The sequence below is a fragment of the Heterodontus francisci genome, chromosome 7 (genome assembly GCF_036365525.1).
Source record: "Heterodontus francisci isolate sHetFra1 chromosome 7, sHetFra1.hap1, whole genome shotgun sequence".
Taxonomy (NCBI): Eukaryota; Metazoa; Chordata; class Chondrichthyes; order Heterodontiformes; family Heterodontidae; genus Heterodontus; species Heterodontus francisci.
In genome coordinates, this window is record NC_090377.1 from 132,138,307 (window position 1) to 132,161,834 (window position 23,528).

At 45.2% G+C, this 23,528-nt stretch overlaps 1 protein-coding gene across 4 annotated transcripts in view; it reads right to left on the reverse strand.

Moving 5' to 3' along the window:
• bmpr2b (bone morphogenetic protein receptor, type II b (serine/threonine kinase)) overlaps positions 1-23,528 on the reverse strand; it is a 362,014-nt gene that overhangs the window by 203,953 nt on the left and 134,533 nt on the right. For all 4 annotated transcript variants that reach the window (XM_068036170.1, XM_068036168.1, XM_068036169.1 and 1 more), the window contains exons 2-3: positions 3,256-3,432; positions 286-459 (exon numbers count right to left, since the gene is read on the reverse strand). In XM_068036170.1, the coding sequence (XP_067892271.1) occupies positions 286-459; positions 3,256-3,432 (351 nt within the window). The remainder of the gene's footprint in view (positions 1-285; positions 460-3,255; positions 3,433-23,528) is intronic.

Genomic DNA, 23,528 nt, shown 5'->3' on the forward strand with positions numbered 1-23,528 from the left:
AAAAACTGCTACATCTCTAATTGTTTCCATAACAAAAATAGAAAATGCTGGAAATACTCAGCTGGTCAATGACAAAACATTAACTCTGTTTCTCTTGCATGACCTGCTGAATATTTCCAGTATATTCTGTTTTTATTTCAGATTTCCAGCATTTGCAGCGCTATGCTTTTCTAATTTCTTCCAGTTCTGACAAAAGGTCAATGACCTGAAATGTTGACCCTTTTTCTCTCTCCATAGTATTTCCAGCATTTTCTGTTTTTATTAGAGGTAGAATAAGGCACTTACTGCGTGGTACTGATTCCGTTGGGTCAGGCAGTGGGACGAAGTTCTCGGTGAAGTTGACATTGCACATGTCCGTACTACAGCAGCAGAAACGGAAAGTTCCGTTCTGTCTGTGGTTTGTTACCACGCACTCCGGGGAGTAGCACTCCTCCTTATCTCCAACGTGAGCCCAACAGCCTTGCATGAAGAAACAGAAAGAGGAATGTAGGCCTGAGATGCTATTGGAGCCATTTGAGAAGCATGTTAATAGACTGGAGTCCTGTTTATAATGGGCTCCTCATTTGAATCAATTAAGAATCAAAGGTCAACCTGAGTAGAGAGTGAGCTATTTAGAGGCTCAGTGCCATGTTGTAATATCACTTGGATTTCAGCAAAAAAAAAAGTGGTGGATATGTGAAATCTTCATACTATGTAAGAAAACACCCAGCAGTATAACTACAGGTTCTGGCCTTCCAAATTTGAGTTGTGTCTGGAGACAGTATTCTTAGCTGTATAACAGTGAGTGCGGCCAGGTTATTTGACTGGAGTAGATCACTGCTGAGCTAGATTCACTCCTCTTCTGATGTCCAAACCTGTCAGCTCTCTAGGAGTTGCTGGTTAAAGATGTGGAATAGGAATCCCAGCTGATTTTCTAGGATTGCTCAGGCCAGCTGTAGCATCCAACCACTGTCTTAGCTGGAATTAGCTGGTCCAGCACAGACCATGGGCTGAAGCTGGGAACTTTTGACCTGTATATCTTCGTAATACCCTGCTTTTCACTATAAACTGTGAACATCTAAATTTAAATATATATATTGCAGTGTGATGCACAGATTTGGTCCTTCAGCTTAAGGTGTCACAATGTGGTAGGAAGTGGATGTTATAATTTTGTAAGCGGCGGTCAGATTCCTCCCCAATACTTCACACAGCAGGAAGTGAAAGGAATAGGTGGTCCAGACTACACCAAACCTGTGGATGTGAGGAGTGGGTCACTGGGCAAATTAGTTTTTTAAAAAATACATTTTAAGTTATTTCCTGTCCTTTTCTTAAGTCTCTCCATACCAGCTTACTCTCTATGGTTAATAAGTCAATAGGACTTGTTTCCAAGTCTCTTAAGAAAGATTAAGAGGTGCGGTGGGTTAGACACTGGACTTTCATCTCTGGAACTTGTATCAAATGCAACCCAAAATGAGCGGATGAAAGCCTCCTCTATCTGATGACTACGATGATCCTACATGAAATTAGTTTGGCAGTCATAACCCAGTTCCTAGAGCACCAACCGCCTTACTTTGGCGCTAATCAGCAATCTCTCAGAGAGGTCAAAGAATGTCAAACTTCTACGGTTGATTCAGAGTTTAGGCACATTGAGGAATCATGCTCTACTTGGATGTGCTTAATGCCGACATTAGGTAAAATAAGGCCATCAAGTAGCTCTTACTTTTGTGTCCTGTGACCTTTCATAGGTTTCATAAGTAGAGTACAAAAACAAATAAGTAATGGGGAACCTTTATAAAACACTGGTTTGGCCTCAACTGGAGTAATGTGTCCAATTCTGGGCACCACACTTTAGGAATTTTGTGAAGGCTTTAGAGAGGGTGCAGAAAAGATTTCCAAGAATGAGGGACTTCAGTTATGTGAATAGATTGGAGAAGCTGGGGCGGTTCCCCTTAGAGAAGGTTGAGAAGAGATTTAATAGAAGTATTCAAAATCATGAGAGGTCTGGACAGAGTAGATAGGGAGAAACTGTTCCCATTGGCAGAACAGTGGAGAACCAGGGGACACCAATTTAAGGTAATTGGCAAAAGAACCATAAGTGACATGAGGAAAAACTTTTTTTTTTACACAGCAAATGGTTAGGATCTGGAATGCACTGCCTGAGTGTCTTGGAGGCAGATTTAACAGTGGCTTTCAAAAGAGTATTGGATAATTATTTGAAAAGAAAAAAATTTAAGGGCTACAAGGAAAAGGCGGGGGAGTGGGACTAGCTGTGTTGCTCTTGCAGAGATCTGGCACAGACACAATTGGCCAAAAGGCCTCCTTCTGTGCTGTTACCATTCCATGATTCAGAGAGCCAGTGACAACATCACACACCTAAATAACATGGTGTCACCTCACTGCTGTCCGGTGTATACAGGATAGAGCTGCGACACCATTGCACTGTTTGTTCTTGGCACAAGTACAGCTCAGTTCTTTCAGGGCATTCACCAATCTTTTGGTAGAGCGTCTGAGACACTTTGTTTCCTCAATCTGCCTCTCCCATGAAGTCTGCAGGTTGGGAAGTACATACATTCCATATTGATGCAGAGGTACAGCCCAGTAAGAGTCAATATTCCTCAGTGAGAGAGAGATACTTAAGCTGCACTGAATAAAAGACCATTTTCACATCTGTGATGCAGCATGAGTATACTGCATTTCCAGTGGCTCAAGTTCCAAGGTGGAGAAATGGTAGGAGAGATGGTCTGCACCACTGTTAGAACACACTGAACTTTAGTTGTTCCCAATACACCCACTGGTCTCAGATCTTTGCGTCACCAGGTCGGGGACAGGAAATTACGGCACATAGCAGCCCAGTGCAACTAGCACCTGAATGAAAACTGAAGGGGTAGTGGAGTGATGTCCCAGAGTTTATTCACCCTGCACAGGGACAGACTGCAGCGCCAAAGCGCATGCGTGAACTGGCGATATAATATATTGTCCTCCCAAGTTGCCAGCAGCAGCACTTGGGAGAGGAACTGCTGATTTTGAGAGACTCCAGCCAAATCCTAGAAGATTGGGAACCCTAACTGGTCCAGGTGCAATGTTGGCTACAGCACGTCAAGCCTGATACACATTATGAGTGAGAATTACAATTTTTACACAATGCTACTGACAGTACAAAGGAAGTGGGTAGCCAATGGCTAAGTTAGATGAGGGGCATAATTCTCTGTGCAACCTTTACTCAAGATATTGTTCACTGAACAGAAGAAAGTGTCCAGATCCCGAAGAGATGCTCACCTTGTTTCATCATGCGGATCCCTCCATCCCTCATCTCCCACAGTCCGTAGCACTGACTTCCCTTCTCACACAAGACAGTGCCATTGTCCCGGTTGATACGTTCCTCGCTGATGCCGTGCTGCTCAGAGCGGGGATACGAGTCTCTAAAGGCACAAAGCCTCTCACCACTCTGGGCAGCTAGAAATGTAAACAAAAATAAGGACAATGTTACAAGTTAAGGTCATTACGAAGACTAAACAGGACAGCAAAGATTTTACACGGAGGCATTTGAGTTACGAAATTCCAAGCAATGGGATTCAAAATAACCAGAAACAATCAATTCTCCTCTGTTCACACAGTACTATGTGTATTGATGAATGGATAACTTTAAGAACAAATTTCACTGTGATTTGTTCTCCTTTTACCGTACATGATGAATTGCTTGAAAATGGGTAGTTTTCACTACAGAGCGCTTTTGTGTTTGCGTGCTTTAATATTCTTACCTATAACTAAAAACCACACATCAAACCTAAACTGCTTTGTGCAAGCAGTTGTCATCACCCCCATTGCAGCCTGCACGTTGACACCTGTGTTTTACTGTATTACATGGTAATCAAACAGTAATTCTTATGTTTACCGTTGTTTTTCAAGGACAAAAAACCGACAACACGAGGGAGAAGCGGGATTACCATCTAATCCCTTATATAAAGGAAACATTTTAGATCCAGGGTGAGGGGAGGCCTTGCAGGGAATTGGAGATGTGGAATTGGAGGGCAGCTAATCGTGAATTCTTGCTTCTGTTCCTTCTAATCTTGCTTTATGCCATATTATATCTTAGCAAGCCAGATCATGATATGTACCCGTCACTCCTAATGAAAGTGACAGTGAACTTTATTGTTCAGCAACACATTTTAATCTCTTCACTTTTCAGTGCATCAGGCCCTGCCAGCACTTTAGAGCGCACACCATCATTCACTCCCTTCCCAAGCAACAGCCCAGAGATATCCATTCCAACTGAATTCGTGGGCAAGCAGATGGGAAGGCATTCAGTAACAAGCAGCGCAGAAGTAAGCAAGAAAGGACGAGAGTAGAACAAGGACTATGTTGCTGACAGATGATGCCCTTTGACTGGAGCTTAGGGAGCCACATCTCATGGGTTATGTTTTTAAGAGATTGATGCCTGCAGAGCATTAAAGCTATGTGCAGGCATTTCAGTCCATGTCAGAAAGTGTGCACAATGGCAGAGTGAATGGAGGAGCCCACTACCTCCATATGCAGTCGATGGCTTCACAGCATTGCAGTCCAAGCTGCAGCTTGTGGCAGCTCCAGGGACATCTACAGTGGAGGCCCAAAGAATGGTCAGACCTGCTGCTTCCATTGATAGTCAATGGGAGTTCAGCTAAAGCCTGGGAGCCAGATTGAACTCTAATAAGATCGTGCTGATCTCTTTGGGATTATTAGATATGCTTCCACCTAGACGTGCAGTCATTGCCCGGTATTAGCCATATGGCAAAAATTGGCATATGTGATGCTGCTGTCTCTCAGAATGGCCCTACATACAGGACCCTCTACAAATCTTTGGCATATGTGGCCAAGGGAATATAGGTTCAGGCTGAAGCACACGAGCTGCAGCCTGCAAATGCTCAATCACAGGTCTCGAATGCCATGAAATGAGGGCCATTCAGTCCCATGAGGCTCGAGAATCACAGAATGGTTACAGCACAGAAGCAGGCATTTAGCCCATTGTGTATGTGCCAGTTCCCTAAACCAGCAACTCACCCAGTCCCACTCTATGCCCCTATTTATAAAGCCAAGGATCCCATATGCTTTGTTAACTGTTTTCTCAAACTGGCTTGCAACCTTTAATGATTTGTGCACATATACCCCCAGGTCCCGTTGCTCCAGCACCTCCTTTAGAATTGTACCCTTTAATTTATATTGCCTCTCCTCGTTCTTCCTACCAAAATGCATCACACTTTTCTGCATTAAATTTCATCTGCCACTTGTCCGCCCATTCCACCAGCCTACGTCCTCTTGAAGTTTATCACCATCTTCCTCACTGTTCACTATACTTGCAAGTTTTGTGTCATGTGCAAATTTTGAAATTGTGCCCTGTATACGAGAGTCTAGGACATGAATACATATCAAGTAAACCCATGGTCCTAACAACGACCCCTTCTTCCTGTCCGAAAAACAACCGTTAACAACTACTCTCTGTTTCCTGTCATTCTGCCAGCTTTGCACCCAGGCTGCTAATGTCCCTTTTATTTCATGGGCTCTAACTGTGCTAACAAGCCTGTTATGTGGCACTTTATCAAATGCCTTTTGGAAGTCCATGTATGCCACATCAAGTGCATTATCCTCAACAACCCTCTCCGTTACCTCATCAAGAAACTCAAGCAGGTTAGTTAAACACGATTTGCAATGAACAAATTGTGCTGGCTTTCCATAAGTAATTCACATTTGTTCAAGTTACTGTTAATTTTGTCCCGAATTATCGTTTCTAAAGGTTCCCCTCCACCCCCCGCCCCCCCCCAAACCCACACTGAGGTTAAACTGACTGGCCTGAAGTTGCTGGGCTTGTCCTTACACTCTTTTTTGAACATGGGTGTAACATTTGCAATTCTGCCGTCCTCTGACACCACCCCTGTATCTAAGAAGAAATGGAAGATTATGACCAACCCCTCCACAATTTCTACCCTTACTTTGCTCACTACCCCTGGATGCATCTCATCCAGCCCTGGTGACTTATAATTTTTAAGTACAGCCAGCCTATCTAATACCTCCTCTTTATCAATGTTTAGCCCATCCACTTTCTCAACTACCTCTTCTTTCACCATGACTTTCGTAGCATCTTCTTCCTTGGTAAAGATAGATGCAAAGAACTCATTTAGTAGCTTAGCTATGCCCCCTGCCTCCATGCGTAAATCCCTTTTTAGATCCCTAATCACCCCCACTCTTTCTTTTACCACCCTTTTACTATTTATATGCTAAATGCTATATCCTTTGACCAGGAATCAAACACAGGCTGCGGCGGTGGTAGCATCAAATCATAACCAGTAGAACACCAGCGATCTTATTAGAAAGCAGAGCCTAGCTGCTTCATGCACTCTAGCCACTGTGATATCACCTTGGAGAAGATTTAGGGTAGCGCTTAAGAGCTCAGACATCACACATTGGTACCAAGGCATGATAAGCAGTACTGGGCACATATACAGCACAGCTTCTCAATAAAATGACGTTTGCACTAAAGTGGTGCATGCCATGTATTGTCTGCAGCAGGGTTTGAAAATTGCTTTCATCAAGCAGCATAAACGGGAGCTGTGCGAATTAATGCACACAGAAGAGAGCCTGTAGATGATGGCGGGAAGGGGCAAGATGTACACAGGAATGCTTATGCAGTGGCCTGACTTGATGACAGTGTGACACAGATGCCCCTTGCAGCCAGCAATGGGCTGTCCTCCATATCCTCTTCTGCCCAATCTTATTCGCCTGTTGCCTATGAGTGCTTTTGTCCTACGGACCCTCCGTGAGGAGGCCTCTTTGTAAGCTGAAGTTGCACAGCACATTAACACAATCCTGGAGACCCTAGCTACTCAGTGTTGTAGCTAGATCCAACTACCTGAGGTACAACTTCAACATGCCAATGGTGCATTCTATGATTCTAGTGGGCGCACAGACCTCGCTTTCATGGTGCTCAGCTAATGTCCTCGGAGAGCGGGCTGGTGCCATCAGCCATGACTGCAGAGGATAGCCTTGATGTTCCAACGTAGCCACCCAGATTCTTGCCTCTCTGGATCGCAGTGCCAGCATAGTGGAGTTCCTTAAATTAAAGGCACTGCAGCAGTTGCTAAGAAAGTGAGCATTCATTTGAATGATGGTACCTCTAATCAACGGTGCACATATGACAATGAATTCATGGGGAATCCTTCAACTCTGCACAACTGCTGTGCTCCATCATGTGTCGCTGGTTGCCCATGGGCAAGCTGATGCAATTGCTAACTATAGATCACAATGAAGCCATAATTTGCCTGATAAATCTATGCACATCGGTGTGGTTAATGTTACTGATGTTTCCTGCTGCAGCTTATAATACCCAATGACGTAGAAGTTCAGGGCAATTGTGACATTAACAGTCACTGACAATGGTGTGACTATAAGTCCACTAACAGCATGTAACATACTCTGTAATGGCTGTCTTTGGAAAGCAAAGCCTCTACAGGTACTGTTCCAGAGGCAAATGCAGGTTGGAGCACCTCTAATTTTATACTCATTGACATTCTAGTGGGTGGGTGCCACATGGCTCCAGTGCAGCCTCATTAGCCTGGTATTGCCCCATTGCCCCTCCTCCTGTTTCTTAACCCCGAGAAGCATCCCCACTGGAGAAGGCATTGACCCCTCTCTGAAATGGGGTCAGGAGGTAGAATGGCAGTCCCTTGGCAAAGGGGCAAAGACAGATGACAACAGCAACAAAAATAGCAAAAATGAAAAGCTTTTAGCTGCACATGTTTATAATGAATCTAGGCTCCTTAATTTCTCTTCACTTTTCCTATGGTGGCCAATAGCACCAAACTCCTACATAAGACCGTGTGAACAGAAATGAGCACAGATGAGATAGGAATGATGGAAAGTGGCACTTACAATGTTAACACGTACTTACCTCCTCATTTTGGATGTGCCCGCTCAAAAACGAGCAGGCACTTCCACCAGCTGTTACAAACTGACAATGGAAAACAGGATGGGTACTAAAATGGGCAGACATCCAGCGTTAGGGATTTATGTGCCATTTCCTGCTGTTATCGTCCCATTGTCCCTTCACATAGCATGGTGATGTAGGAACTAAAGATCCAAAGTATACTGCACAGTTTGAATTCCAACACCCCTACCTCCACCCTCCAATCTTTCTTCTGGCTTTCTCCTCTACTATGCTCTCCTGAAGATGTCAGCTGCAGTACAGTGCCACAGGCTTCCCACATGCATCAGCCTGAAATGTAAATGTCAATAAGCTACTCTACCATGAGGAACCTCAAAGCTTATTAACATGCATACACATGTATCTTCCAACCAGGAATGGGAGTGGGAACATCAGCTGATATTTCACACTTCCCTAACCCAGGGATATTGTGTGCATTTGTAGTGATTTAACTGCAAGCCTGACTGAGATACAGACCTTTTGGTCTACATGACTCAGTATTGCACCAGGCATTGGGGAAGCTCTAAACTTTTCTTTAGTATCCTTTGACCGGCATTGCACAACTTCCATTGTACGAACACACCAGCTATATGCTTTGAGAGTCTCGCCATGTTTTAAGGTAATGATTTATTTCATGCCTGTAAATGTTACCGAATTTTGGGATTTCAAAACCATCAATGCATTATCCGTCAAGTCTCACTTAGCTGGAATGAGACATCTTTATTTTGGTCTAAAAACACAGTCCATTTTGATGTATCTAAGAAAATTCAATGTGTTCGAATGGATTTGTATTGAGTCACACTCTTGTGATTGTAAATCTTCCTCCTAACATTTCACTGATAGAGACACTTGGGTTGTCAAACCACTGTCTCTCAACACGCTGTCAGACGCCCTTTAAACAGTGTGCTTCGCACCAGAGCTGTGATTATCACACAAGGAGCAAAATTACATTAGCATAAGAAACAAATATACACAAACATGGCAAAAAAACACACAACGGGGGAATACACACACAAAACAAAACACACGCATGAACACACAATACCCAAGCAAATATTTTAAAAGTTCACAGATCAAAGAAACTCACAAGCAAGAGGGCATACACACACACACACACACACACACACACAGACGGTATCATCCACCATGGCTTCTGAACCATGTGCTACTTTCCAACAACAACAACAACTTGTATTTGCCTTTAACAGAGTAAATATCCCAAGTTACTTCACAGGAGCGTTATCAAATAAAATTTGGTGTTGAGCTACATCAGGTATTGGAGGAACACAGAGTTCTTACTGGGTTATAGGACTGCAGGAAGTTACAGTTAAGCAGAGGCAAGGCCATGCAGGAATCTGAACATGAGGGTGAGAATTTGAAAATTGAGGCCTTGCTGGACTGGGAGCCAATGTAAGTCAACAAGAACAAAAGTGATAAGTGAACAGGATTTGGTGCTAGTTAGGATATCAGCAGTAGAGTTTTGAACCAGCTGCACTTTATGGAGGATGGAGGGTGGGAGGCTGGCCAGAAGAGCAATGGAATCGTCAAATCTGGAGGTAACAAACGTATGAATAAGGCTTTCAGTAATTGATGAACTAGGTAAGGGTCTGTCTACAGCTTCCAACCTCATAGTTCCACAACCCTGGACAGCCCGCTTCTACCTCCTTCCCAAAAAAACATTTACCGATTAGGCACGCCGGACTGAACATCGAGTTCAATAATTTCAGAGCATGACGGGCTCTCCCATTTTACTTTTATCTTTAGTTATTTTTTTTTTGTGTTTATTTTAGTTTGTTCAGTTTGTTTCTACTGTGCCTACCCACTGTTATTTTCATGTTTGTGCTTGTGTTTGTTCAGTTTTAGTTGTCCATTAACACCCTATCTGTACGAATGCTTTGTCTTTCAACACACCATTAACATATTATTTGCCTTTGTTCCATGACCTTCTGGTCAGCTATTCTGTGACCTTGTCCTATCAATACCTTCTCTTTTGTTATCTCTTGCCCCACCCTCGCTTTACTTGCTTAAAATCTTTTACATTTCTTATATCTGCCAGTTCTGAAGAAGGGTCACAAACCTGAAACATTAACTCTGCTTCTCTCTCTACAGATGCTGCCAGGCCTGCTGAGTTTTTCCAGCACTTTCTGTTTTTATTTCAGATTTCCAGCATCCACAGTATTTTGCTTTTATATTAAGTAAGGGTGGAGATGAATGATATTACAAATGTGAAAGCAGGGAGTCTTGGTGATGCAGCGGGATTGTACCCTCCCTCTTCATATCTGCTGTCATCACCCCTGTGGGGTTGGAGGCTCAGCTCAGGGTCAAATAGGACACCAAGACTGCAAACAGTCTGGTTCAGCCTCAGACAGTGGCCAAGTACTGAAGATAATGGCTTTGGTGTTCCCAATATTTAGTTGGAAGAAATTTCTGCTCATCTAATAATGGATGCCAGACAAGCAGCGTGACAAATCAGAGGATGTAGAGGGGTCAAGAGAGGTGATGGTGAGGTAGAGCTGGGCGTCCTGAGTGGACTCTGACATTGTGTCTTCGAATGATGTCGTTGAGGGGCAGCATGTAGATGAGAAATAGGACGGGGCCAAGGATAATCCTTGAGGGGGCTCCAGAGTTAACGGTGATGGAGCAGGAAGAGAAGCATTGTAGCTGCTTTTCTGGTTATGACTGGATAGGAATGGAACTAGGCAAGTGCAGTCACACTCAGTTGGACAATGGAGGAGACGGGTTGGCAAAGGGTAGCTTTTTTTATTCGATCATGGAATGTGAGTGTTGCTGACAAGACCAACATTTGTTGCCCATCCCTAATTGCCCTCCCGAACATGGTGCTGAGCCACTTTCTTGAACAACTGAAGTCCATGTGGTGTAGGTTCACCCACAGGGCTGTTAGGAAGAGAGTTCCAGGACTTTGACACAGCAACAGTGAAGGAACAATGATATAATTTCGAGTCAGAATGGTGTGTGACTTGGAGGTGGTGGTGTTTCCATGCGTCTGCTGCCCTTGTCTTTCTAGGTGGGAAAGGTCCCCAGCTTTGGAAGGTGCCGTTGAAGGAGGCTTGGCAAGTTGCTGCAGTGCATCTTGTATATGGTACACACTGCTGCCACTGTGCAGTGCACCACTCATGGTGGAGGGAATAAATGTTTAATGTGGCGAATGGGGCGCCGATCAGGCAGGCTGCTTTGTCTGCTAGATGATGTCGAGCTTCTTGAGTGTTGTTGGAGCCGGAGTGTGGTCAACTGTGTCAGAGGATGTAGACAGGTCAAAAAGAATGAGGAGATTATTACAGTCAGTCAGAGAGGATGTCTGTCATTATTGACTTTGATAGGGCCGTTTTGGTAGTGTGGCAGGGGCAGAAATCTGGTTGGAGGGGGTTCAAACATGGAGTTGCAGGAAAGATGGGCACAGACTTGTGAGACAACACACTTGCAAGGGCTTTGGAGAGGAAAGGGAGTTTGGAAATGGGGCAGTAATTTGCAAGGGTAAAGGGTGGGTTTTTTGAGGACGGGGGTGATGACAGCAGATATGAAGAGGGAGGGTACAATCCCTGAGGAGAGGGAACTGTTAACAATGTCAACTAACATATTGTGAAGAAATCCAGCTGATCACATTGCAACTGATTTCCATATGACCTCCAGCTGCTTCCTGATGTACCCAAGCTCATTATCTAGCTCAATAATGGAAGCACACAATTGGATTTATAACTAACAAAACATATGTTGGGCCCATCACAATATTCAGTGGTGATTGAAGACTGAGCCAAGCAGGAGCAGCATTTGAGTCAAATACAAACAGCAAGGAGAAAGACTTTGAGTCACTCATTGATCTGGGGAGCAGGTTATGATGACTACTGCAACAGAACACTGTTACAAGCAGGACTTTTCTGCACACACTCACCCAATCCCATGTAAAACCATAGAAAAAAAAAGCCTGGGAATTTTTTATATGTCGCATTACATGGATGAGCAGTGCTCTGTGTTAGTATGCACACATTGTTCTCATAGGCCAGCTTGACTCAGTGGGCAGTACTCTCACCTGAAATCAGAAAGTTGTGGGTTCAAGCCCAACTCCAGGACTTGAGCTCATAATCGAGGCAATGGAGAGTAAATGACTTAACTGAATCTGCTAACGACAAGTTAGGTGGTACTGTCAATAATGTAAATGGGGGCAGAAAGTTGCAAAGGGGCATTAATAGATTAAATGAGAGTGCAAAGCTGTGGCAGATGAAGTTCAATGTGGAGAAAAGTGAGGTCATCCATTTTGGAGCCATGGAAAATAGGTGGCAGTACTTGTTAAAATGGCAAGAAGTTAGGAACTGCAGAGGATCAAACAGAGTTATAATCCACATAAAGAATTCACTAAAAGCTAATGAATGGATACAAAAAATAATTTAAAAAGCAAACAGAATTGTGTCAAGAGTCTGGAAAAAAAGGTGCGGAAGTTATGTTACATTTGTACAGAGCTCTGGTTAGACCCCATCTAGAGCATCACATTCAATTGTGGGCACCGCACCTCAGGAGGAAAAGGTTTGCCTTGGAGAGGGTGCAGTGCAGATTTATAGAATCACAAAATCATGGAATGGTTACAGCACAGAAGGAGGTCATTCAGCCTGTCACATCTGCACTGGGTCTCTGAAGGAGAAATTCATCTAGTGCCACTTCCCTGCCTTCTCCCCATAGATCTGCATATTCTTCCTTTTCAGATAATAATCCAATTCCCTCTTGAATGCCTCCATTGAACCTGCCTCCTCCACACACTCAGGCAGTGCATTCCAGATCCTAACCATTCGCTGTGTGAAATCATGTCGCCATTGCTTCTCTTGCCAATTACCTTAAATCTGTGCCCTCTGGTTCTCGATCCTTCCACCAATGGGAACAGTTTTTCCCTATCTACTCTGTCCAGACCCCTTTTGAATACTTATATCAAATCTCCTCTCAATCTTCTCTCCTCCAAGGAAAACAAATTTGCCAGAATGATACCAGGGTTAAAAGGATCAAATTAAGGAGGCAGGCTGCATAAACCAGGCTTATGTCCCCTTGAGTTTAGAAGATAAAAGGGCAATCTAAGTGAGGTGCTTAAAATAATTAATTGTAGGGTAAACAAAGAGAAACTCGTTCTGCTGGTGAGAGAGTCCAGACAAGACTTTAAATTTAGGCTGTTAAGAGATGATTTCAGGAAGCACTTCATACACAAGGGTAGTGGAAATCTGGAATTCTCATCCCAAAAAGTTGTTGAGGCTGGGGTCAATTGAAAAGTTCAAAACTGAGACTGACGGATCTTTGTTAGGCGGATACTCAGGGTTACAGAACCAATGCAGATAGATGGAGATATGGTACAGAGCAACTATGATCTAACTGAATGGCAGAATAGCTCAAGGCGCTGAATGGCCTACTCAGTTGCTATGAGCTCCATGGGACTACACTCATCTGGTTCCATTTTTACCTATCCAGTCAATGCCAGAGAATCACCTGCAATGAGTCCACTTCCCACTCCATTTCCTTTGGTGTCCCCAAGGATCAATCCTTGAACTCTCCTATTTTTCACCTGCATGCTGCCCCTTGGCAACATCATCCAAAAACATAACGTCAAGTTCCATATGTACACTCTACCTCACCACCACGTCTAAATTGTCATGACTGTTTGACATCCAGTACTGGACAAGCATAAATTTCCTCCAGCTAAATATTAGGAAAACCAAAGACATTGTCTTTGGTCCCTGCTAAAAACTCTGTTCCCTTGCCATGGACTTCATCCCTCTCCCGAGCAACTGTCTAAGGCTAAGCCATACCGTTTGCAACCTTGGGGTCATGTTTTACTCCAAGCACATATCCGTACCATCACTCAGACTGCCTAGTTCAACTCCCTTAACAAGACCCGACACCACCCCTTCCACAATTCATCTCCTGCTGAAACCCTCAGCCATGCCATTGTTACCTCTAGACTTGACTATTCCGATGCACTCTTAGCCAGCCTCCTAGCTTCCCCTCTTGATAAACGTAATCTCATCCAAAACTATGCTACCCATATCCTAACTTGCACCAAGTCCGGTTGACCCATCACTCCTGTGCTACACTAGCTCCTAGTTCAGCAACAGTTTAATTTTAAAATTCGCATTCTTGTTTTCAAATCCCTCCAATGGCCACGTCCCTCCCTATTTCTGTAATCTCCTCCAGCCCAACAACCTTCCAAGATCTTTGCGTCCCTTCTCTTGAAGCCTCCTTGTACAGACATCTTCCTGTGTTCTTCTACCGCCACCCTTTGATATCAAACATCCACTTACCGAGAAATAAATAAATCTCATTCTACATATCTTGCCTGTAACTCCAACCAATTAGCCTGCAGAAGGCCCCACCATACTTTGCTGTGTAACTAAGTGCAATGTACAGAGAGTGGGGCACAATAGAGCCAATCTCAGCAGGGAGGAGGTAGGGAGGTAGCTTCCTTATTGAACTGTCCACTGTTGTCATTGGGCTTACATAGCGACCCCAAAACATTTCTGGTCATGGAGCAAAGGCAAATAATATGTTAATGGTGTGTTGAAAGACAAAGCATTAGTACAGATAGGGTGTTAACAGACTGAACAGTATCAAGTACAAACATGAAAAAAACAGTGGGTAAGCAAACGGAACAAACGCAGATGAAATAAAATAAACACACAAAAAATATATATTAAAAAGGAAAAAGAAAAAAATAATTAAAAATAAAAGTAAAATGGGGGGCCCGTCATGCTCTGAAATTACTGAACTCAATGTTCAGTCCGGCAGGCTGTAGTGTGCCTAATCGGTAGATGCGATGCTGTTCCTCGAGCTTGCGTTGATGTTCACTGTAACACTGCAGCAAGCCCAGGACAGAGATGTGAGCAGGGGGGAGTGTTGAAATGGCAAGCAACCGGAAGCTCGGGGTCATGCTTGCGAACTGAGCGGAGTTGTTCCGCAAAGCAGTCACCCAGTCTGCATTTGGTCTTGCCAATGTAGAGGAGACCACGTTGTGAGCAGCGAATATAGTATACTACATTGAAAGAAGTACAAGTAAATCACTGCTTCACCTGAAAGGAATATTTGGGGCCTGGGATAGTGAGGAGACAGGAGGTAAATGGGCAGGTATTACACCTCCTGCGATTGCAGGGGAAGGTGCCGTGGGAAGGGGACGAGGTGGTGGGGGTAATGGAGGATTGGACTAGGGTGTCGCGGAGGGAACGATCCCTTCGGAATGCTGACGGGGAAGGAGGGGAAGATGCGTTCGGTAGTGGCATCACGCTGGAGGTGGCGGAAATGGCGGAGGATGATCCTTTGGATATGAAGGTTGATGGGGTGGAAAGTGAGGACAACGGGAACCCTGTCGCGGTTCTGGGAGGGAGGGGAAGGGGTGAGGGTAGAGGTGCGGGAAATGGGCCGGACACGGTTGAGGGCCCTGTCAACCACAGTGGCGGAGGAGAATCCTCGGTTGGGGAAAAAGGAAGACATATCAGAAGCGCTGTCATGGAAGGTAGCATCATCAGAGCAGATGTATCAGAGACGGAGAAAACTGTGAGAATGGAATGGAGTCCTTACAGGAGGCAGGGTGTGACTAAGTGTAGTCGAGGTAGCTGTGGGAGTCTGTGGGTTTATAACGGATATTAGCAGACAGCCTATCACCAGAGATGGAGACAGAGAAGTTGAGGAAGGGAAGGGAAGCATCGGAGATGGACCATATAAAGGTGAGGGAAGGGTGGAAATTAGAAGCAAAGTTGATAAAGTTTTCCAGTTCGGGGCGGGAGCAGGAAACGGCACCAATACAGTCATCAATTTACTGGAAAAAGAGTTGGGGGACGGGGCCTGAGTAGGACTGGAACAAAGAATGTACAACATATCCCACAAAAAGACAGGCATAACTAGGACCCATGCGGGTACCCACAGCAACACCTTTTACTTGAAGGAAGTGAGTGGAGTTGAAGGAGAAGTTGTTCAATGTGAGAACAAGTTCAGCCAGGAGGAGGAGGGTGGTGGTGGATGGGGACTGGTTGGGCCTCTGTTCAAGGAAGAAGCGGAGAGCCCTCAAACCGTCCTGGTGGGGGATGGAGGTGTAGAGAGATTGGACATCCATTGTGAAGAGGGGGCGGTTGGGGCCTGGAAACTGGAAATTGTCAAAATGACATCGAAGAGTCACGGATGTAGGTGGGAGGAGACTGGACCAGCGGAGAAAAGATAGAGTCAAGATTGGAAGAAATAAGTTCAGTGGGGCAGGAGCAGGCTGACACAATGGGTCTGCCAGGACAGTCCTGTTTGTGTATTTTGGGAAGGAGGTAGAAGCGGGCGGTCCGGGGTTGCGGGACTATGAGGTTGGAAGCTGTAGAGGGAAGATCTCCAGAGGAGATGAGGTCAGTGACAGTCCTGTGGACAGCAGCTTGATGTTCGGTAGTGGGATCATGGTCCAGAGGGAGGCAGGAAGAGGTGTCTGTGAGTTGGCCCTCAGCCTCTGCAAGGTAGAGGTCGGTACGCCATACAACAACCGCACCACCCTTGTCTGCAGGTTTGATGAACAGTTTTTATTTTTATTTTAGAGATATAGCACTGAAACAGGCCCTTCGGCCCACCACGTCTGTGCTGACCAGCAACCACCCATTTATACTAATCCTACATTAATCCCATGTTCCTACCTTCCCGTAATTCCCCCACCTACACTAGGGGCAATTTACAATGGCCAATTTACCTATCAACCTGCAAGTCTTTGGCTGTGGGAGGAAACCGGAGCACCCAGCGAAAACCCATGCAGTCACAGGGAGAACTTGCAAACTCCACAAAGGCAGTACCCAGAATCGAACCCGGGTCGCTGGAGCTGTGAGGCTGCGGTGCTAACCACTGCGCTACTGTGCCGCCCGCTAAAGTCATCCTGCAATTGGACATTGCGATGGCCGGGAAACGAACCCGGGTCAATTGCTTGGAAGGCAGCTATACTCACCACTAAACCACCATCACTTACATGTCGAGGTTAGACCTGAGAGAACGGAGTGCCTCAAGTTCAGAGGGGGACAGGTTAGAGTGAGTGTCAGGGACAGAGAAATTGAGATGACCAACGTCTCGCCGACAGTTTTCAAAGAAAAGATCAAGAGCGGGTAAGAGGCCAGGGGGAGGGGTCCAGATAGAGGGGGAATGCTGGAGGTGGGTGAATGGGTCTGCTGGTCGGGGGGAGGACCCCTGGTCAAAGAAGTGAGCCCGGAGGCGCAGGCGACGGAAGAAGAGCTCAACATCGTGCCAAGTGCAAAATTCACTGAGGTGGGGACGCAAGGGGATAAAACTGTTCTCCTATTCTTATGCTCATTTGCATGTGGGACTGGGAGTAATCCTGAGACTACTGTTTTTGAGGTCCTGCTTTTTAATCTCCTTCCTAGCTCCCTAAAATCTGCTTTCAGGACCTCATCTCCCTTCTTACCTATATCATTGGTACCAATATGGACCACAATCTCTGACTGTTCACCCTCCCCCAGAAGAATGTCATGCAGCAGCTCCATGACATCCTTGACCCTGGCACTAGGGAGGCAACACACCATCCCAGAGTCATGTTTACTGCTGCAGAAACGCCTGTCTGTTCCCCTAACTAACGAATCCCCTATCACTATTGCTCTTCCTCCACTCCTGTGCAGCTGAGCCAACTGTGGTGCCACAAACTTGCTCTGACTGCACTCCTCTTAGGAACCATCACTCTCATCAGTATTCAAAATGGAAAACCGATTAGCGGGTGAGATCATCTCATGGGAACTCCTGCATTACCTGCCTGTTCTCTTAGACTGCCTGCCGGTCACCCATTCCCTATCTGCCTGCATACTTCTAACATACAGAATGACCACCTCCCTAAACATGCTATCCACGTAGTCCTCTGCCTTGCGGATGCACAACAGTGACTCCGGCTGCCGCTCGAGTTCCAAATCACGGAGCTCAAGCTTCTGCAGCCGGTGACACTTCCTGCAGATGTGTTCGTCTAGGACACGTGGTGCGTCCATGACTTCCCACATACCGTAGGACGTACATTCCACTCGGCAGAGCTGCCCTGCCAGACCTTAACTTTACAGACTATTCATTATATGTAGAATAGTTACCAGGTACTCACCAAACAGCTCCTTCCACTACACCAAAGCGGGAACCAAATACTGGAGGGTTAAAAAAGCATGAAAAAAAGTAGAAAAATGGAGCACCTCCTTCCCCATTTCACTGAACTCGCCACTGAACCAAACTTGAATTTCCACTCTCAGCTTGCAGTCTGTACTCAGTTTTCAGTCAATGTTTGTGCACACACTCCTTATAGCGATGCGGGGTATTCTGGTTTCATAGCTGACTGGTGCTGACACGGGAACAGCAGTTTCTGAACGTCAGACAGCTTCAGCGTTTTCCAGCGGGCCTTTAAAAATAAGTCGGAACCCGCCAGAAAACCCCGAATCTGTCTTAAGTTTAGAAACCGCTGATCCTTTTCCCAGCACTTGTCAGCTGTGAAACTGATAGCACGATGTTTTAAAAAGCTAGTCTGGAAGAGGAAGGCAATATCTCCTTTCTGAAATACTTCTTGGTGGGCCGGGTGCTGGCCCACGGGCTGTATGTTGGACACCCTGTATACAGGATGCACTGCAGCAACTCACCAAGGCTCCTTCGACGACACCTTCCAAACCTGCAACCTCTACCACCTAAAGGACGAGGGCAACAGATGTCCAGGAACATCACCACCTGCAAGTTCCCCTCCAATCTGCACTCTATCCTGAATTGGAACTATACCACCGTTTCTTCACAGTGGGTCAGAAACCTGGAACTCCCTTCTAACAGGACTGTGGGTGTGCCTACACCTCATGGACTGCAATGGTTCAAGAAGGCACCTCACCTCCATCTGCTCAAACATAGAAACATAGAAGCAGAAGTAGGCCATTTGGCCCTTCGAGTCTGCTTCGCCATTCATTGTGATCATGGCTGATCATCCAACTCAGTAGCCTGTTCACGCTTTCACCCCATACCCTTTGATCCCTTTAGACCCAAGAGCTATATCGAATTCCTTCTTGAAAACATACAATGTTTTGGCCTCAACTGCTTTCTGTGGTAGCGAATTCCACAGGCTCACCACTCTCAGGGTGAAGAAATTTCTCCTCATCTCAGTCCTGAAAAGTTTACCCCGTATCCTGAGACTATGACCCCTGGTTCTGGACTCACCCACCATCGGGAACATCCTTCCTGCATCTACCCTGTCAAGTCCTGTTAGAATTTTATAGGTTTCTATGAGATTCCCCCCTCACTCGACTGAACTACAGCGAATATAATCATAACCAACTCAATCTCTCCTCATACGTCAGTCCCGCCATCCCAGGAATCAGTCTGGTAAACCTTCGCTGCACTCCCTCTATAGCAAGAACATCCTTGCTTAGATACGGAGACCAAAACTGCACACAATATTCCAGGTATGGCCTCACCAAGGTCCAGTATAATTGCAGCAAGACATCCCTGCTCCTGTACTCGAATCCTCTCGTTATGAAGGCCAACATACCATTTGCCTTTTTTACCGCCTGTTGTGCCTGCATGCTTACCTTCAGCGACTGGTGTATGAGAACACCCAGGTCTCGCTGCATATTCCCCTTTCTCTGTTTATAGCCATTCAGGTAATAATCTGCCTTCCTGATTTTTCTACCAAAGTGGATACCTCACATTTATCCACATTACACTGCATCTGCCATGCATTAGCCCACTCACTCAACTTGTCCAAATCACCCTGAAGCCTCTGCATCCTCTTCACACCTCACCCTCCCACCCAGTTTGGCCTCAAGGGCAATTAGGGTGAACAACAAATGCTGGCCTTGCCAGCAGTGCTCACATTCCATGAACAAATAAAAACAAATATCAGATACAGCAGGTGTTAGATACAGAGAAAAGCTCCCTCTACACTGTCCTAAGTATGGAGCCGAAGCACAGTACTGGAACAATGTCCCTCTGCCCCCAACATCCATTGCCTATCTATTGTGCCAGTGTAACATATTTCTACTTTGCACATCTACCATCTATGGTCTTTTATGAGTGACATTGTCCATGTTTGGAGAATGAGGGCCATTTCTGTACTGTGGACCCATACCCACTCAGAACTCAACAGACACTGCTCTAACTCATTGCATAGAACAGAGGAGATTTTCAACCCATCAGACTGGGCCGGGTGTGAGTAGGTCTCAGTTTCTGCAAGGAATTTTTTTTAAGTTAACAAAAAACTGCAGCCTTGCCTCGCCACCCCCTATCTCAGTAATTTCATGTAGCATATTTCCCCCGCCCCGTCCCTCCCCTGCCCGCCACCACCGAAATGCTGTGTTTTTGGTATTCTGTCTCTTAAACATCCCCCTCTCTTCATTGGAAGCTTCTAGGCCCCATGCTCCATAATTCCCTCATGCTCTCAATCTCACTCTCCTCCAACATCCTTCTTAAAATCCAATCTAACCAAGTTTTTGGTCACATCCCTTCCTAAAATCTTCTCCTGTGGCTCAGCATTTATCTTTGTCTATGAAGTGCCTTGAGATGTTTTTCTTCATTAGGTGTACCTAATTGCACGATATTATTCTAAGAATTTGAGACCTTGGGCAATGGTGATATGTTCTTCATTTAGACAAGATAATACACATGATAATACACAGTTTCAACAGGAAATGGTGGGGGGCAGGGGGGTGGGAGCGGTGTTCAAAGACTATTCATGCAACAGGAATATTAACTAGTTTTTACAAGACTGAAGAGTTAGAGAGTGTAGATCAACTTACAATCTAGGGATCTGCCACCATCTGCTGACTGTACACATCAATCACCAGTCACTTTTGGACACATGAAATGGTTATGAGGGATGTTGCTTACTTTTTTTGGCTGCTGCCAGAAGTAGCCTTGGTTAGCAATTTGGCAATCCTTTATCTCAAACACAGTATGAGATTGGCGCCAGGGAGATCAATGTGCTCAATAACATTGTGCCAGCTTTGTGCACAGAAATGCTGACAAAGGTCCCCAATGGCTCATTGAGTAAATACATTGTCCAGTGCAGCACTGGGCCACATCAACCAGAAGGTCACAGGTTAAGTCCCCAGTCTGTGCTGATTTAGTTGATCTCAGTTGTGACATTGAAGACTTGGACTGTGTCACAAGTAGACCGGGCAAAAACTAGTGCAGTGGATAGTGGCGTCTTCACCACATGTGCATCATTCGCTGGTGTGACCACGTCAACAATATTCAGGTCAGAATGATGACTGCACAACATATAGTCATGCTCAACCAGTCACATGACACTCCAAGGCACTCAGAGCCCTCCTCTGAAGACCTGGATATGTACCCCAAAAGGCTACATAGGACCTAGCTCTTGATCGTTAGAGCTGCATGTGTGGTGTGGGGGTGGGTGCATGTGCAAGAGGATCAAACTCATCTGTGACATGCGCCACAGCCAAATACACTGCTGACACCCACTGCATGGGTTCAGAATGAAGAGCCTCACAGCTCCAAGGACCCGGGTTCGATTCTGGGTACTGCCTGTGTGGAGTTTGCAAGTTCTCCCTGTGTCTGCGTGGGTTTTCTCCGGGTGCTCCGGTTTCTTCCCACAAGCCAAAAGACTTGCAGGTTGATAGGTAAATTGACCATTATAAATTGTCACTAGTATAGGTAGGTGGTAGGGAAATATAGGGACAGATGGGGATGTTTGGTAGGAATATGGGATTAGTGTAGGATTAGTATAAATGGGGGGTTGATGGTTGGCACAGACTCGGTGGGCCGAAGGGCCTCTTTCAGTGCTGTATCTCTAATCTAAAAAAAAACTTGGTGAGGTACTGGAAGATGACACGCTCCTGTGCAACTGCACCTCGCAGCATAAGTCAATGAGTTCAGGAGAGGAGGAGGGGTGAAAATTGGTGAATTCCAAGTAAAATTAAACATAAATGATCCCAATAATAATCCTATACAAAGACACACAGATAAAATAAAATAGCATTCAACAAACAACTAATAATGCAAAACCATTTCAAGGCTGGGGCTCTGTTAACAGTTGGAAAGTTTTGCTCTTGTTTATGATGCAATCTGAATCCCAAATAATGGATTATGGCCTTGTATCCATTTTAATATACTGAAATCGATACAGCAACCTAAGCTCTGGTGTAAACAGTGTTGTAAGCACAGTAATACTCCATTAATATCGTGGAACTGCAATGTGCCTGAAGCTACTGGTTTTTCGTGTTCTTGTCCCACCCCACAGTTTAAATTACGGGGTGGATTCAGAGCACGAATAGCAAAGTGAAGCTACTCTGCAAGTGCAAATTCCTCAAAGGTCACGTCACTGACTATGTTTCTAGTCACTGACCTTCTCTGTTGTAACAAGTCAAAGTCCTCAGCTGTACAAATGATTTGAACTCTCAGCCAGCCCACAAATGAAGGAAGGATGACAATGTGTTGGCCAGATATGTCAGAGGCTCCATGAAAGCTCATTTTATGAGGGAGGAATTGCAGCCTCAGGGGTGGGGGAGAGATGAGTGTGACTAAATACAGCAAAACGTGTAAGGGAGGTGAGAAGGGTCATGTAACAGAAAGGGGAACCAACAGCTGAACAAAGTGAGCAAGTGGAATGAATACAACAGTTTCAACAGGAAATGGTGGGGGGCAAGGGGGTGGGAGCGGTGTTCAAAGACTATTCATGCAACAGGAATATTAACTAGTTTTTACAAGAGAATACCAGTGACCTGTAATGCCCACAATATAGTAAAGACACACAAGAGGGCACCGTAAGAATAGCGCCAACCACTAATCTCTCACTGCTCTCAATTGCTGTTAGAAACCTGGTTAAAATCAAAGGATGAGGCATAGGTCTCTGCAAGAGACACAGTCTACTACATTTCTCCGACTAGAAACAGTCACAGACTGATGATGCATGCAGATGACTATAAATACACCCATTAGACAGTCCTTGGCTTTATGCTGCACCACACTGTCTGGCTCTAGCCCATGGCAGCCTATTTATTGATCAACATCTGGGGCTATTCCTTTTCATTTTGGTTTGAAAATGTTTGAGATAGGGAAAGGGGAGCAGGAGGGAAAAGAGCAGACATTCCTTCAAATCTTCCCTGAAACAAAAGTCCTCATGTTCAAATCCATCTTAAAGATGTGTGCATGCGCTCACGTGTGTCACATGTATTTCTAAACATGTATTTCTGCATATTAGACAATCAGTGACTTAACACTGAAGGATTTTCACCCAGATGCCAAGCTTACTTAAATCACTCGAATGCACTCGACCCCCAATGTGCAGATACCTCAGCAGGCTACAGTACAAGAATAAATTAATCAAACTCCACAAGTGGATGGTAGCAGATTTCAATTTGCCACTGGAACCAAAACTGTATGCATTGGCCTGTTAAACGAACTGGCATCATTGCTGTGGCGTGACACAAGAATTGCATCTTTCAGGATGTAGTACATTGCATGTAAGTAAGTACAGTCATTGCTGCTACGTAGGCAAACATCACAGCCAATTTACACACAGCAAGGTCCTACAAACAACAAACAGTTTTTGGTGACGTTGATTGAGGGAGGAATATTGGTCAGGATACTAAGAGAAGTTCACTGCTCTTCATCAAAATGGTGC